The sequence below is a fragment of the Myotis yumanensis genome, unplaced genomic scaffold (assembly GCF_028538775.1).
Source record: "Myotis yumanensis isolate MYYU_CA2020_CCGP unplaced genomic scaffold, mMyoYum1.0.hap1 SCAF_3, whole genome shotgun sequence".
Taxonomy (NCBI): domain Eukaryota; kingdom Metazoa; phylum Chordata; class Mammalia; order Chiroptera; family Vespertilionidae; genus Myotis; species Myotis yumanensis.
The window spans coordinates 102,539,772-102,556,642 of record NW_027223754.1 but is presented as its reverse complement, the minus strand read 5'-3'; the positions used below and the strand labels follow the sequence as shown (position 1 = coordinate 102,556,642).

The 16,871-nt window shown below is 40.6% G+C and overlaps 1 protein-coding gene across 2 annotated transcripts in view; it reads left to right on the top strand.

The window, feature by feature from the left end:
• The window catches only part of ALG5 (ALG5 dolichyl-phosphate beta-glucosyltransferase), a 108,670-nt gene that overhangs the window by 76,240 nt on the left and 15,559 nt on the right, over positions 1 to 16,871 (top strand). For both annotated transcript variants that reach the window (XM_070409230.1, XM_070409229.1), the window contains exon 8: positions 11,357 to 11,508. In XM_070409230.1, the coding sequence (XP_070265331.1) occupies positions 11,357 to 11,508 (152 nt within the window). The remainder of the gene's footprint in view (positions 1 to 11,356; positions 11,509 to 16,871) is intronic.

The following is a 16,871-nucleotide window of genomic DNA, read 5'->3' as shown; positions in this document are numbered from 1 at the left end:
ATGCACGATTGGTACGATATTCGCAGAGAAATAAGTGTGATACATCACATAAAGAAAATGAAAGATAAAAATCACATAATCACATCAATGGATGAAGAAAAAACATTTGATGAAATCCAGCACCCATTTATGATAAAAACTCTCAGCAAAGTGGGAATAGAGGGATCACACCTCAACATAATAAAGTCCATATATGACAAACCCACAGCCAACATCAAACCCACTGGGCAAAAAGTAAAAATGTTCCCTATTGGGGTCCAGCCCCAGCAGGTCCAGGGGTTCCCAAAGGTGTGGACGGAGTAGGCGAAGAAGGAATAACACGGAGGCAGTGTTTAGTTGATCAGCATAGTTGGGTTCTCCAGCCAGGTTCTGTGTCTTATTGTCTTGTTACATCTGTATTTATACCAGTTGATTCTAACCCTATCAATTTCTATTCCAAAGGTTAGTGTGTTTCTTATCTCCATTCCAGGGAGTAAAGATTATGTAGCTTAAGCGTGATTGTTTGTAGTTAAAGTGATTAACTACCCGCCTGGCACTTAATTAAGGGGTTTTATTCCCTCCCTAACTTCAGGGAAAAATCCCTACCTGGGGAAACAACCTTTCTCAGAGAGGTGACCTTGGTTAAAACACATAGCACCAAGAAGGGGAGCAAACATATGCCATATATGCCAGGTCCCTTGAAACATATGCTGTGCAGATGTTTCTTTCCTGCAGCGACTGTGTCAAGCAGCAAGGATGGACTGGCTTCCAGCAAATTCCCCCTTTTTTATTTTTTAAATGATAGCACATGTAAATCAGTGGCCACCTCTCAGATTGGGTTGTTTAAGACTCGGAAGACTTACAAGCAATGAAAGCAAGCATAGCTATAAACATAGTGGATGGAGTGCACAAGGAGCCTTGTTCCTGTAGAAGGTTGCTGGCCTCTTCAGTCAAGGGATTTCAGCTGTCCTCAAGTCGGGGGGTTGGTTGTCCTTGTTGATCTGGCTAGCGGGCGGCGTCATTGGCAATGGGCTTCCCGAAGCATCAGCAAGGTGAAGGACTGCATCAAAGGGTCCATCAGGGCCGTGCTTGATGGTGGTGTCGGTGTCCTGGGAGGAGTCAGCTGTGTCCTCTGGGTCGGCCGTAATGAAGGACATATGGACAGACAAAAAGGAAGCACATGTGATCCTCCCAATGGACAAGTGGTTCCAGCTCAGGGCTGCACATCTGCTGCAGACGGGCACTAGTCAGGTGTGCTTGGGTGAGGCGGAGACGGTGGGTGGTTGAGACATAAGGTTGGCCTGTGGGAATATACAAGCATATCCTCTCCCCCAGGTTAAAAGTACATCAGGTCCCTTCCAGGCTCCTGTAAGCAAGTCTCTGTAATTCTCTTTCATTGTGTTGTCTTTATCTGGTTTGGGTATTAGGGTGATGCTCTCTTCATAGAATGAGCTTAGAAGTGTTCCTTCCTCTAGAATTTTTTGTAGTAGTCTGAGGAGGATAGGTTTTAGTTCTTCCTTGAATGTTTGGTAAAACTCCCCTGTGAAGCCGTCTGGCCCTGGGCTTTTGTTTGCTGGAAGCTTTTTGGTGACTGCTTCAATTTCTTCCATAGTTATTGGCCTATTGAGATTTTTAGATTCTTCTTGATTGAGTTTTGGAATGTTGTATTTTTCTAGGAATATGTCCATTTCCTCCAGGTTGTCTAGTTTGTTGGAGTAGAGCTGTCCATAGTATTTTTTAACAATCATTTGTATTTCTGTAGGGTCTGTTGTTATTTCGCCTCTAACATTTCTGATTTTGTATATTTGGGTCCTCTCTCTTTTCTTCTTGGTGAGCCTGGCTAGAGGTTTGTCAATCTTGTTTATCCTTTCAAAGAACCAGCTCTTGGTTTCATTGATTTTCTATATTGGTTTTTTTTTGGTCTCTATGTCATTTATTTCTGCTGTAATCTTTATTATCTCCTTCCTTCTGCTCACACTGGGCTTTTCTTGTTGCTCTATTTCTAGTTCTTTGAGATGTAGGTAGAGTTAGATGATTTACTACCATTTTTTCTGGTTTTTTTGAGGTAGGCCTGTAGAGTTATAAACTTCCCTCTCAGGACTGCTTTCATTGTGTCCCATAGGTTTTGGTTTGTTGTGTTTTCATTGTCATTAGTTTCCAGGATGTTTTTAATTTCTTCTTTGATCTCATTGGTAACCCAATCAATATTTAATAACATGCTATTCAGCTTCCAAGTGTTTGAGTATTTTGGGTTGTTTTTATTGTAGTTTATTTCTAATATTATGCCATTGTGGTCTGAGAAGATACTTGGTATGATTTCAATCTTCTTGAATTTGGGGAGACTCTGTTTGTGCCCCAATATGTGGTCTATTTTTGAAAATGTCCCATGAGCACTTGAGAAGAACGTATATTCCGTGGCTTTGGGGTGAAATGTTCTGAAGATGTCAATTAAGTCCATCTGATCTAGTGAGTCATTTAGGATTGCTGTTTCTTTGCTGATTGTTTGTCTAGAGGATTTATCCAGTGATGTCAGTGGTGTATTAAAGTCCCCTACTGTGATTGTATTGTTGTCAATCTCTCCCTTGATATCTTCCAGGATTTTTTTTATGTATTTGGGTGCTCCTGCATTGGGTGCATATATGTTTATCAGGGTTATATCCTCTTGTTGTATTGATCCCTTCAGTATTATGAAGTGGCCTTCCTTATCTCTTGTTATGGCTTCATTTTGAGGTCCGATATAAGTATTGCTACCCCAGCTTTCTTTTCATTTCCATTTGCCTGAAAGATATTTTTCCATCCCTTCACTTTCAGTCTGTGTGAGTCCCTTCTTCTGAATTGGGTCTCTTGGAGACAGCAAATATATGGGTCATGGTTTTTTATCCATTCAGCCACTCTATGTCTTTTGATTGGAGCATTTAGTCCATTTACGTTTAAAGTTTTTATTGAAAGGTACTTGTTTGTAGCCATTTCTATTTTTTGTGCCTGTTTTCTTTCTTAGTTTTTATTTCTTCTTTTTACACCAGTCCCTTTAGCATTTCGTGCATTGCTGGCTTGGTGGTGATAAGCTCCCTTAGCCTTTTTTTGTCTGTGAAGCTTCTTATTTCCCCTTCAATTTTGAATGATAGCCTTGCTGGATATAGTATTCTTGGATTCAGTCCTTTGCTTTGCATCACTTTGTAAATTTCTATCCATTCTTTTCTGGCCTGATGTGTTTCTGTTGAGAAATCATTTGATAATTTAATGGGAGATCCCTTGTATGTAACTTTCCGTCTCTCTCTTGCAGCCTTTAAGATTCTCTGTTTGTCCTGAACATTTGCCATGGTAATTATGATGTGTCTTGGTGTGGGTCTTTTCGGGTTCACCTTGTTTGGGATTCTCTGTGCTTGTGTGATTTTTTTCTTCTCCACCTCTGGGAAGTTTTCTGATATTATTTCTTCAAATAGGTTTTCTAACCCTTGTTCCTCTTTCTGTTGTTCTGGCACCCTTATTATTCGTATGTTGTTTCGTTTCATGTTGTCACAAAGCTCCCTTAGGCACTCCTCCTGTCTTTTAATTTTTATCTCCAATTGCAGTTCAGTTTGGGTGTGTTTTGCTTCTCTGTCTTCTAATTCGCTAATTCGGTCCTCCGCTTCTCCTAGTCTACTGTTGAAACTTTCAATGGCGTTTTTTATTGCAGCTATATCACTCTTCATTTCTTCTTGGTTCTTACATAATTAGTTGATTTTTTTCATCCGTTTCTTTTTGATTCTTACATAAATTGTTGATTTTTTCATCCGTTTTCTCTTGCTTCTTGCATAAGTTGTTGATTTTTTTCCTCCATCTGGTTTATGCATTCTAGGACCCTTAATCTGAATTCTTTTTCTGTCATGTTGAATGCCTCTGTATCACTTAGCTGCTTTTCTGGCGAGTCCTCCTTTTCTTTCCTTTGGGGGTTTCTTTGTCTACCCATGTTTGATCTCACCGACATATCTAGGTCTTGAGTTGTTCAGGGGCTGCTCCTTGGGTGGCAGTGGCTTCTCGGGCTGCGGTTGCTCCTCAGGCGGTTGTGGTAGCAGCTGCTCCTCAGTTGGCAGCAGCTCCTCTGGTGGGTGCTGTTCACAGCTGTGGTGGCTCCTCTGGCTGGTGGGGGGAGGGTTCACACACAGCTGCTGTTCCTTGGACAGAGGGTGTGGTGATCATGAGGCTGCTGTTCCTTGGATGGGGGCGGGCTACACGCTGCTGTTGTTCCTCTGATGTGGTGGGCTGCTTGTGGGACTACTGTTCCTAGGACTTGGACAGATTGATTGCAAGTCTGTTGCTCTTCGGAAGGGGTGGGCTGTTTGCGAGGCTGCTGCTTTACGGACAGGAGTGAGCTGCACGCGTGGCTGCTCCTCCTCGGACAGGGACGTGCCACTCACCTGGCTGCTGCTCGTCGGACGGGTGCAGGCTGTTGTGGCTCTGCTCCTCGAACCGGTGCGTGCTGCGCAGGGCTGCCGCTCCTCGGATGTGAGAGGTTTGCTCGTGTGGCTGCTGCTGCTCGGACTGGGGTGGGCTGCTGCTGCTCCTCGAATGGGGCCGGGCCGCTTGCAGAACTGCTGCTTCTCGGATTCGGCAGGCTGTTCGTGAGGCTGCTGCTGCTTGGACGAGGGCAAGATGCTTGTGCAGGTGCTGCTCCTCGGACTAGTGCAGGGTGTGCGCAGCTGCTGCTCCTCGGATGGGGGCAGGCTGCGCAGGGCTGCCACTCCTCGGACAGGTCAGACTGCTCATGTGGTTGCTCCTCCTCGGACGGGGAAGCGGGCCGCTCACACAGCTGCTGCTCCTTGGACAGGGGCAGGCCACATGAGCCTGCTGCTCTTAGGCTCGAGGCAGGCTGCTCACGGGTCTGATGCTCCCTGGACAAGAGCGTGCCGCTCACGTGTCTGCTGCTCACGTGGTTGAAAAATAATGTGAAAAGAAGTAGGAAATGAAGGAACAAACAAAAAAAAAACGAACAAAGAAAAAAGCAAAAAAAAAAAACCAACTAACAAAGTAATAAAAAAATTAAAATGAAAAATTGAAATGTCATTCCTTTGGCTGGCTTAAGTTCCCAGTTTTCTGGAATGTCTGTGATTTTGTTGGTGGTGGTGGTGGTGGTGGGAGTGAAAGGCCCTCTATATGCTAGACCCTGTTAACTGCCAGGGACTAATCAGATTATTTTAATCCTTCATCTCATTCAGAGTGGAATCTCGGTGTGGCTGTATTCCTTGCCTGGGGGCTGGAGGGAGGGTTGGGATTATAACTTTAGGAGAAAATGGCTGCCCAGGTCCTGGGCTCAGGGGTGACTCAGCACTTGATTTGCTGCCACTTCTCCTGGCCCCCCTTCTCTCCCCAGCCTCTCCCCAGATTCCACTAGTCTGCACCTTCTCCCGCTCTTCAGCACAGGTGAGTGTCTGTATCAGAAATGTCCGGTGAACAGGGTTCAGTGAAAACAAACAAACGCTGGCCGCAGAAACGGGAGAGGCTGAGTCTCTGCGCTCCTCTCTTACCGGCACTGCATGGTCTGGTCAGCACTTCAGGCTGCCTCTTTTAGGCTCAGTCCTCTGTAATTACGGAATCCAGATCTCAAATCCCCCGGCGCCAACAGTCCCGCGGATCTCTTTTCCACAGTCAGGGGCTGTGCCCGTCCCAAAAGATGCGGCTGTGTGCTGCACAGTCTCCCTCTGACCCTCCTGGCAAACTATCCTGCCCAGATCCCTGGTTTTTACCTTTCCAGGGGAACTCTGCCCTTCCCAGCTGCAAACTGTCTCACCAGCTGAGTATAGTTCACCAATTTGGGGTGGGTGTTATTAGTTTCAGCTGCTCACTCCATTTGCTCCGGAACAACCCCTGGGACCCGTCTACCTATTCCGCCGCCATCTTGTCTCCTCAGTCTTATTATTATTTTTTATTTTTTCTGTTCTGATTGGGTGTTTTTTGCCTCCTTATATTCCAAATAGCTGACTTGATTCTTGGTTTCATCTACTCAGTATTGATTCTCTGTAAATTATTTTTCACTTCTGTTAGTTTATCCTTAATTTCTGACTAGTATTTTTTTATGCTGTTGAGGTTTTCACTCAATACATTAAGCATCCTTATAGCCAGTGTTTTGAACTCTGCATCTAGTATATTGCTTGTCTCCATTTTGTTTAATTTTTTGTTCTGTTCTTTCATTTGGGACATTTCTTTGTCTCCTCATTTTGGCAGCCTCCTTGTGTTTGTTTCTATGTATTAAGTAGAGCTGCTACATCTCCCAACTTGGTAGAGTGGCCTAATGTAGTAGGTGTTCTATAGGTTACAGTGGCACAACCTCCCTGATCGCCCAAGCAGGGCCCTCAAGGGGCATCTCCCATGTGGGCTATGTACTCCCTCCTCTTGTAGTTTAACTTTGATTTCTGTTGGCTTATCAGTAGGTGGGATTTACCCCCAGGTCAATCAGCTGGAAGGACTGGCTATGACCACCAACCACTGACCTTTGACCACTGTGGATAATCAACTGTGTAGGGGCCCACTTCATAGAGCAGGACTTACTTCAGTGGGGCTATAGTGCTTGCTGAATCTGATCCTTGAGTGTGTTGACTATGAGGTGGTTGAGCCATGATGCTTTCACATAGTCTAAAGCTGTCCACTGAGTTACTGTCTGTGAGGCTTCCCAGAGGTACAGGCCAAGATCAACCATTGCTTTTGTTCTGCCTGGGGCCACCCAGTGGAAGCTACAAAGCAGTCTGCAGATGGCTGCTACTTGTGCTGGGTTTGGAGTGCCCAGGGGAGGCCCAAGGCCTGCTGCTGTGAGTACCACCCTGGGGCCACTTAGCAAGAGGTACGGGGCATGCTGAGGCCAGCTGCTGCTTGTTTGAGAGATTTTTAGGAAAATCTGAAGCATACAGGCCATTTGTATTGTTATGGGTTCACTCAGCGAGATAGACCACCGACTCAGAATTTAAATTTAAGAGCCTTTATTAAGCTGGCCAGCAGACTACAGTTACAGCACCCTGCCGAAGCAGAGGCTGAACTGCAGCCCTGACTGCAAGAGTTACATTTTATTATTAAATTTTGTGGAGGCCCAGAGAAAAATGTGTCTTTCAAATTCTGGGCCCCCCAATATGGAGGAAACTCTCTTTATTTATACTTTTTCCAGTCCTTTGTCTCCCAGATTTGGAATGAGACTTCCGGGCCTTCTGAGAAAGGCCTGTGTGCTGGGAAGGGGCCATGAGACCCTATCTCAAGGTCTGGCCTGATGTCAGTACCTTCCTCTCTATGTGTTTTAGGAACAGACAGCACAGCATGACTCTGTCTGGCCGAAGTGCCAGATATGCAGCCCAGCACAGTAGGGAAAAGGTGGTGGAAACAGCTTAGGTGAGCCCGAAAGTTGTGAAGTTGTATGTCATGGGGCCTCAAGGAATCAGTGTGGGGGGAGGGGTGTGTGTGTGCAAGGACAAACAGTGTGAGCCATGTTGATGGAGACTCGGATATGACTCCCACATGCCAGCTCTGTGAGGGAAGGCTCATCCAAGGAACAATGGACTCTGCCAGCACTTCTGTGTGGGAGAAGGTTGTTTGCCCAGCTCTTGCCCTGATGCCAGACAATTTTGTTCCTCCCCATATGTCTCTGTTGCTTTTCAAGCTGCAGTCCCAGCACTAAAGCTCAGAGGGAGTGAGTCTGAGTAAGTCCCTTCATGGGCCCTTTAAGAGGAATTGCCTGGGATTCCAGCAGCCTTTGTCTTCCTCAGCTTCAATCCCTGCTGGTTTTTACAACCCGAAATCATGAGGACTTCTCTTCCTAGCACTAGAACCCAGGTTTGGGGGGCTGGGGACGCTGGTGTAAGGCTGGGACTCCTTGCTCCTCAAGGTGGGGCTCCACAGCTGAGATATCCTTCCAATTTTTATCTGCCACATTTTGTTGTGGTACCAGCCTGTTCCACATCTTCACCTCCCTTAACAGTCTGGATATGGCTTCTTCTTTAATTCCCTAGTTGTAGGACTTCCATTCAGCCAGATTTCAATTGGTTCTGAATGATGGTTAGTCTGTAATTTAGTTGTAATTTTGATGTGATTGTGGGAGGAGGTGAGTACCACTCTTACTTATGCCACCGTGTTGTTCAGAAGTGAGAGTTTCCAGAACTAAATCTTGGTGAATGTCCTTTCCAAGAAACAACACATCCTTCTACCACATGTCCAAGAAACTGCAGCATGGCCTCCCATTTGTGAGCACTCAGGTTTTTTCTGAATGTGCTGTAGCTAACATAAACCCCTGTATTGTGGATAGTGAAAAAGTTACAAAAGAATTAATAATCAAGCCCTGACCAGTTTGGCTCAGTGGATAGAGTGTCGGCCTGCGGACTGGGGGGTCCCAGGTTCGATTCCAGTCAAGGGCATGTGTCTTGGTTGCGGGCACATCCCCAGTGGGGGGTGTGCGGGAGGCAGCTGATCGATGTTTCTCTCCCATCGATGTTTCTAACTCTCTATCCCTCTCCCTTCCTCTATGTAAAAAAAATCAATAAAATAAAAAAAGAAGAAAAAGAATTAATAATAAAAATAATAAGCTGTGACTTCAATAGCTTAATTGCATAGATTTCAGACTTATCTTTTCTAAATACATTTATACATATTCTCAGTTAACGCTACCATGTGTTCTGCTCCCTTGGAAGTAAAACCTGATACAGCACTGATGGAGTCTTTTAGCACCCTTAAATGTATTCATATTCCCATTTGTTCTGTGTAACAGTTATAATAATAATGTTTATATTGTGTGGGTATTCTTGAATTTATCCTTTAAAAGATTCAAAATAGAATCTATTACTAAGCCGAAACCGGTTTGGCTCAGTGGATGGAGCGTCGGCCTCCGGACTGAAGGGTCCCGGGTTCGATTCCGGTCAAGGGCATGTACCTGGGTGGCGGGCACATCCCCAGTGGGAGATGTGCGGGAGGCGGCTGATCGATGTTTCTCTCTCATCGATGTTTCTAACTCTCTATCTCTCTCCCTTCCTCTCTGTAAAAAATCAATAAAATATATTTTTTTTAAAAAAAGAATCTATTACTATGTGATGTCTTTAGATTTTCTTTGAAGACATCTTGGGACTTCTTTGAACTTCTTATTTTAAGATAATGAAATTCCTCTAAATTTTACCTGAATTCCTTGTTTATATTTCATAACATTAGAAAGATTATTTTTAATATTGAAGTAGTGAATGTCTTTTTCCTTGATGTTTTTAGATGTCTACCAGAAGTTCATATAATGCTATTCTATGACTTTGTTAGCTTTATTTTACTAAGTTTATCCTATAATATATTTTCAGTTGTCTTTTAAATTTAAGATATTTTGCCAGGTTTTTAAAATTAAAGGAAGATCTTCTTTGTAATTTATTGTTATACATTTAAATATGCTACACATCAAATTTAAGGTATTCATGTGAACTTCACGTTTCTAGATTTAAAAAATAGCCATTATCCTAAAACAAACAAAAATCTTGTATTCACATCGAAGCAAAAACAATCTTGAGTATTTTTATTTATAACTAGTAAGGTCACCTAAATCACATTCAAGAAAAATAGTTTATAGCTATTGTTTTTCTACCTTTTAGTTTTTATTTTTCTATCTTTAAATTTCTACTTGTTCCTTTCCTAAGCATAAATGCTCTTTTGGAGGATTAATCAGTCAACCAGTATTTACTGGAAATATTTTATATGGAAGGCAAGGTGTTGTGAAATTCCCAGAGTATTTTAAGATTAGGTTTCTGCCCTATCTACTTAGAGAAGTAGGACATAATTATATCAAAACATAACTAGAGATTCTAGGTGATAAATGAGAAGTGTTAGATCCTTTCAAAAAACTTATTTGTAAATATTTTAATACCTTATAAATATTTTATTCTTCCTTCCCTTCTTGGCCTATTTACATGAGTGAAATTGTGGTCAAAAGGTTAAAATGAGCTTTCATGTTTTCCTTATTAAAATTATTTATTGAGTTCCTATTACTTTCTGTGCCAAATACTTGGCTAAAGCCTTTAATATTATCTCATTTAATTCTTGTAAAAACATCTGAAAGTAGGCATTTTCATTCCCATTTTCAGAAGAGGAAAGTGAGACAAAGAGTGTAAGTAACTTGCTCATGGTTACCGTAATTATTAATGAATTTGAATATAGGTCTCTTAGTTCGGTGGGTTTTTTTCTACTTATGTTATCAATGAGTTGTGGTTCTGTTCAATGAAAAAGCTATGCGAATAAAGAATGATACTAAAGATTACAATTACAAAAGAACAAAAGGGGGAACGGACCTTTATCTACTGGTATGCGATATTAAATATTTTACATAGACTCATAATAGGTTGTTTATATAAATATCTAATGTATCATTTCATGGGTCTATTAACCCATGTTAAGAGATCCTATCTTTTATAATTCCAAATATGAAAGTCTTGAATATAGTGATAATTAAGGATCTATTATTCTTATGTTTTAAAGTTTTCAGTGTTTAATGAATAATAGAATATTATGTCCTGTTGCTACTAATAATGAAATTAATTACTAATAACAATAATTAATAAACAGGAGTAAAGATTACTTAAGTTTAGTATCTAAAGTATTAAAGAACTTACTTGTTAAAATATATTTAATCAGATATGTCATGCCTAATTAGACATACTGGGTTTTTGTTGCAAATTCCTTTCTAGTCTGAAACTTTTGTGATATTATGCTGAACCTCTTTTATCATTATTTTTATTAGCTAGGTATTGAACTTCAGGTTCAGATTTTACTGTTTGCTTTTTCAAGATATTCTGGTAACTGTCACTTTTTTTGAAACTGAAGTATATTTGGGACAGAGACACAAAATAGGTGAATGAGATGTTCTCTTTGCTTATAGCACAGTGGTTCTCAACCTTTGCTGCACATTAGAATCACCTGGGAATCTTTTTAAAATCCTGATTTCTAGGCCTTATCCTCCAGAAATTATGTTTCTTTGTTACTAATGTTGTGGCCCCACCCCATAACAAAGAAACAGAATTTCCGGAGGATGAGGCCCAGAAATCAGGATTGTAAAAAGATTCCCAGGTGATTCTAATGTGCAGCCAAGGTTGAGAACCACTGTTATAGCAGCTCAAACTGCTATGCTATGCTTCTGATAAATTCAGGCTCTGATCTCTCACAGCTACTGTGATTCTTCTTGTCTGACTCAACCTCCAGAGTGCCTCTGCCCTGCTCTAAGCAGACAGTATCTTCACAGTTTCTATGATACACTTTGCCAGTAAAGCTAATGGAACAATGGTTTTCACATGTAAGATCTACCCAGCCAATTACATATTAATTGCAGTTGTCTACAACCAGGTGTTTTCACTATCTCCTTTATAGGTAAATGGAAAAGTCATTTTTATTGTCTTTGTTTCAGCGTTCTTACTTCCGTACTCTGCTCATGTATGGATTCCACTTCCTGGTGTGGTTCCTTTGTGTCAAAGGAATCAGGGACACACAGTGTGGGTTCAAATTATTAACTCGAGAAGCAGCTTTACGGACGTTTTCATCTCTACACATTGAACGATGGTAGGTTCCTAACTGGAATGTATCTGGTATATCCTATTATACAGTGTTATTTCAGGTAATGAGAAGCAGGCCTGTATTCTCATAATGAACATCCAGGTTTAAACAGAATTGACACTTTTATATGTAATCTGTGCCTTTATACTTTTACTGGTTGGATATAAAGTTATGAATTCATTTTAATTATAGACAATATAAATTGGGAAGACTGAAAAATCCTGTGTCCTTAAGCTTTCTTTTTTTTTCTTTCCTTTTACAGGAGTTAAGTTCCCTCTCCTGCCTAAAACCAATCTTCTGCATCTCCTTCCACCTTCTAAGAACCTAATCTTGTTTGCTTTTCTCTGTTATACATTTAGCCTTTTCCCCTCAACCACATCTTTCCCATCAGTTTTTAAAGCAAGTTTAAATTTCTCTTGCCATTAAAAAAAATTCTCTCTGTTGACTCCGCCCCCTCCCAGCATCCCTTCAGCTCTAGCCCTATATGCTTTCATAGCTGACCTTTTCTTGAAACAGTGGTCTGTATTCACTCTCACCATTTTCTCATTTCCCACTCACTCTTCACCCAGCCTTAATATGAATTTTCCTTCATCCTTACCTTCATGTTGTTAAATTCAGTGGTCAAGTTTTATATGACCATTTATTGTCTTAATTAACCCATCAGCAGCTCTCAATACTTCTGAATTCTCTGACTTGAAATATGCTGTTCCCTCAGCATATCTTTATCCCCGATCTCTCAGTTCTTAACCTGTTTAGTGACTAACACTGTCACACAGAAGCTTGAAACCTTGGATTCAGCCCCAACACTTCCCATGGCCCTTCAACATATCCAATGCATGATCAAGGCTTGGGGATTTTAGTTTTATGTTCCTCCATTCCTTTTCATGTTCACCACCACTATTGAGTATATCATCATTTCCCATGCTTCACCCTAAGGGATCTTTTCAAAAATTAAAATGATCAACCAAATGCACCCTTTCTGCCTACAATCCTTCAGTGGCTTCCCATGGCCTTGGAAGTAGACTGATAAGCAGTATCAGTATTGATTCCTTAGTTTGGCCCACCTGAGTCTCCACATGCGGAGACTTCTCAATACTCCCCTTCTCAGCTTCTTTAGATCATCTGGCCCTTAGTTTCCAGACTTGATCAGATGCCCCTAATTCTATGCTATCGAAGTACCATAAGCCTTTCTTTGTAGCACATATCACATATATAGTATTTTCCCGTGTAATGTTTATCTCCGCTAAAACATAAGCTGCACAAAAGCTAGAACTCCATCTGATTTTGCTTATTAATATAGTCTGTCTAATATAGTGCCTGGCACATCATAGATACTAAAAAATATTGTTGAAAAAATTAACACTTAGTGTTAGCCATGGGTTTTGTGTGAATTCTGTTCATAGGGACCATGGGGGAAATATGCATAGTCCAGTAGATGTCCTTTTTGTATTCTCTCAACTTCTGTGCATCTATATTGCAAAAATCTGTTATTTCCCTAGATATAGATATCTTATACCACCAAAAATCTTTAGAGAAACTATAGTTTCAGAATTAAAATTATTCAAACATGGTTTTTCAAATTTTTAACTAGATTTAAAATTTTTAAATCTATATTTGGTCTTCAAATTAAGATACATGCTTTGTTATGTTGAAGAATCAAATATACTGATAGTTAATGAACTCTAAAATTAGAATCTAATTTACAAAGCCACTCTGGAAGTAAAGCCCTCCCTCTGCATTACATATTTCTCAGTCAGCTGTTACTTCTAGAAGTAGGGTCAAAGAACTAGGTACCTTGTAGTTTAAAGGAAGGATTTACAAATGGAAAATATTAGGGTTAGGATTGATAACTTAAAATTCATGAAGGTTCCTCATTAGGTTTGTTCTATAGCAGCATCTGCCAAAAGCAATAAAATATGACACAAATGCAAGCCATTTTTGTAATTTTATATTTTCTAGTAATCCACATTAAGAAAGTAAAAAGAGCCCTGGTTAGTGTGACTCAGTTGGTTGAGTGTAAACCCATACACCAAAAGGTCGCCGATTTGATTCCTGTCAGGGCACATACCAAAGTTTTGGGTTTGATCCCCAGATGGGGTACAGGAGACAACTGATTGATGTTTCTTTCTCACATTGATGTTTCTATCTATCTATCTATCTATCTATCTATATATCTCTTCCTTCCTTTCTCTAAAAAGAATCAATTAAAAAAAGAAAAATGAAATTTATTTTAATAATATACTTAACAAAAATATTGTCATTTCAGTACACATTTCAGTACTCAGTTTGAAAAAGTATTGAGATGTTTAACATTCATTTCTTTGTATCATGTCTTCAAATTACAATACATTTAAATTCAGACTAGCTACATTTCAAGTGTCCAGTAGCCACATGGTGACTACTGTATTGGACAACATAGTTCCAGGATATTGGGAGATTTTTAGTTAAAGAACATTTAAAAATTTTGTTTTTCTTCTTTAAATGTTATGCTCATGTGCATTCCTTTTAAATTATTTATTTTGACTTGGTTGGCATAGTACTGACCTGACTTAAAATTTTAGCCTCTCACATTTCTTTATGGTCCAATTATGTTTAATTTGGACCTGTAAAAGAGAACTACCAAATATGCATGTATCAACTTAATTAGCAGTATTCTCTTTATCACTTTTCATCAATAGTTGTCATTTAAACATTTCTTTAAATCAAAATCATCTACACTTTTTTAGTCAAGAAAGACTAAAGAAAAGATTTTTTGTATTGTATAAATTATAGAAATAAAGTTGTGCATCTGTTTATTTCCATACATCACCAGAGACTTGTTTCTTAAAGAATTTATCCTAAAAGATTCATTCAAATTTTTCAAATAAATTTCATTAAAACCCAAGTTGAGTTTCTAGGTATTAGAAAACATATAGCTGAAGTTAAAAGACTAGACATTTCTTATATTCAGAATTACAGACTTGAGTATAGTTAATGTTAAATATCCTATCTAATAAAAGACAAAAAGGGTAATTAACTGTACCTCCGCTATGCTTCCCATTGGCTAATCAGGGCGATATGCAAATTAACTGCCAAGAAAGATGGCAGTTAACCACCAACAAAGATGGCGGTTAATTTGCATACGCACAATGATGGGAGGCGAAAGGGGAAAGATGGAAGAACCGTGATCGGAAACCCAGGCGGCAGGCAAGAGCTGGGGGGCAGGCAAAGGCCGCCTTTGCCCGCCCCCTAGCCGGTGATCGCCATCGGATAGCCAGGCAGCAGGCCAGGCGACACCCCCTGACCGGGGGTGCCGGCTGCCTGCGGACCGTGATCGCCATGGCGATCGGAGGGAGAGAAAGCCCGGGTGCAGGCCAGCCGGCAACCCCAGACCCACGGGGGCCAGGTTGCTGGCTGGCCTGCGGCCCCGTGATCCCCATGGCGATTGGAGGGAGAGAGAGCTAGGGCGCAGGCCAGGCAGCACCCGGGCACCCCAGCACCTGACATGCAAAGGTCAGGGATGAAATGACTTTTCCCAACCACATCTGCAAATATCCTGGGGAAGGCATCACTGAAGAGTTCACAACTCTCTTACTTGGCAAGGAAGAAAAAAGTTGGGAACGGAAACAATCCCTTACATCAAAGTTAAGGTCCTTCTGGGTAAAAAAGAATATTTCCAACGTAAAGGAGGGAGCAGGCAAAAATAATAGGTTCTCATGACTTCCACTGAATGTCGTGAGTGTGTTTTCCCTCCACGTCCCACGTGGATTAGGGTTCGGGATCTGAAAGAGGAGCTGCACACAAATGAGAGAGAAAAGAGACAAGAGACAATTTGGAAATGTTGGGGAGCCAGGCGGGCAGGTCCAACTCAAGGAGAGGGACTTCCACTGATGCTCAGGCTGCTGCAACCTTTTATTTGATCTCGGGTAGCCCTAGGGTAAGGAGGTTTCAATGACACACAGATTAGCTCACCCACGGGCAATTTCCAGTAATAGGCAGACTATCTTATCAATAAAGATTTACATGATTAAAGGTAGGGAGGTTACTTCTGCTATTTACATGTATAAAGGTAGGGAGGTTGCTTCAGCTATTTACATGAATAAAGGTAGGGAGGTTGCTTCGGCTACCATTATCTAGATTAACTGGGTGGTGCACAGCCCTGACCTTTGCTAGGGTTTCAAGGTTACTAACTTTTGGGGGTCTCTGTCTATACTCAGCTAGTGAAGACAATAAATGGACTTCGGCAACTGAAGATTGAGCATATGACAGAGTCAAAACGAACATACAAATTAAAACAGACAGTGGACATTCAAATGACCTGAATCAACTGTCACTGTTTGTCCCAATAGCAGCAATGCTTATGTGATAATATATTTTAACAAACATACAAAACAAGTCACATGATAAGAGAGGTTCAGCTCCTAAAGTAAATTGAATATGTTCTTTTAAATTTCTAATGTCCTTCCCTCTGACTATAATTCTTAGTTTTCCAATCAGAAAATTACCCCAGGTGATCCAGTAACATGTAGAACTCCAGTAACCTAACTTATTTAAAAAAACAAACATCCCAACCATTTTTAAAATATTTAAATTGATATTTTAGGGTTAAAATTATAGAAGATATTTAGATCCAAATATATTTTCTGAATAGAAAATATTTCAGTTTTTGATTTAAAAAAAATAAACATAAAAAAATATATAAGTGATACATTTTCCCAAGGAACTCTGAATTAGTACCTTTCCCTCTAACTTTGTTCAAATTAAGAGAATCTATGGAGTTCCCTATACTGCACAAGTTTTAATGAAAGAAAATAAGACTTTCTAAGAGCATCAAATACATGTTTTCTTATTTACAAACATATACACTCTTCTCTCTCTCTCTCTCTCTCTCTCTCTCTCTTTAAAATATATTCTTACTGATTCAGAGAGGAAGGGAGAGGGAGAGACATAGAAACATCAATGATGAGAGAGAATCATTGATCGGCTGCCTCCTACACACCCCGTACTGGGGATCAGGCCAAAACCTGGGCATATGGCCTTACCTGGAATCAAACTGTGACTTCCTGGTTCATAGGTCGATGCTAAACCACTGAGTCACACACGCCGGGATCAATTCTTATTAATAAATTCATTCCAAGGGCATATACAGCTTGAAAAGCTTTGGAAGCAGTTTCAAAAAAAAACAACTAGCTTTTAAGTAACAAGAAAACAGTTATAGAAGAAAGTTTAAATTAAAAGAAAAAAAGTGTTTTAATTTATTCAAGAGTGGGAACATCCTCCATGAAAATGTGTACCTTGACTGGATGGCTGGGTGGCCTTATCACACCTAAGGAATTCAAATGCTTTTTACAATGATAAGAAAGAGAGTTTCATCTCATTTCTCTACCAGG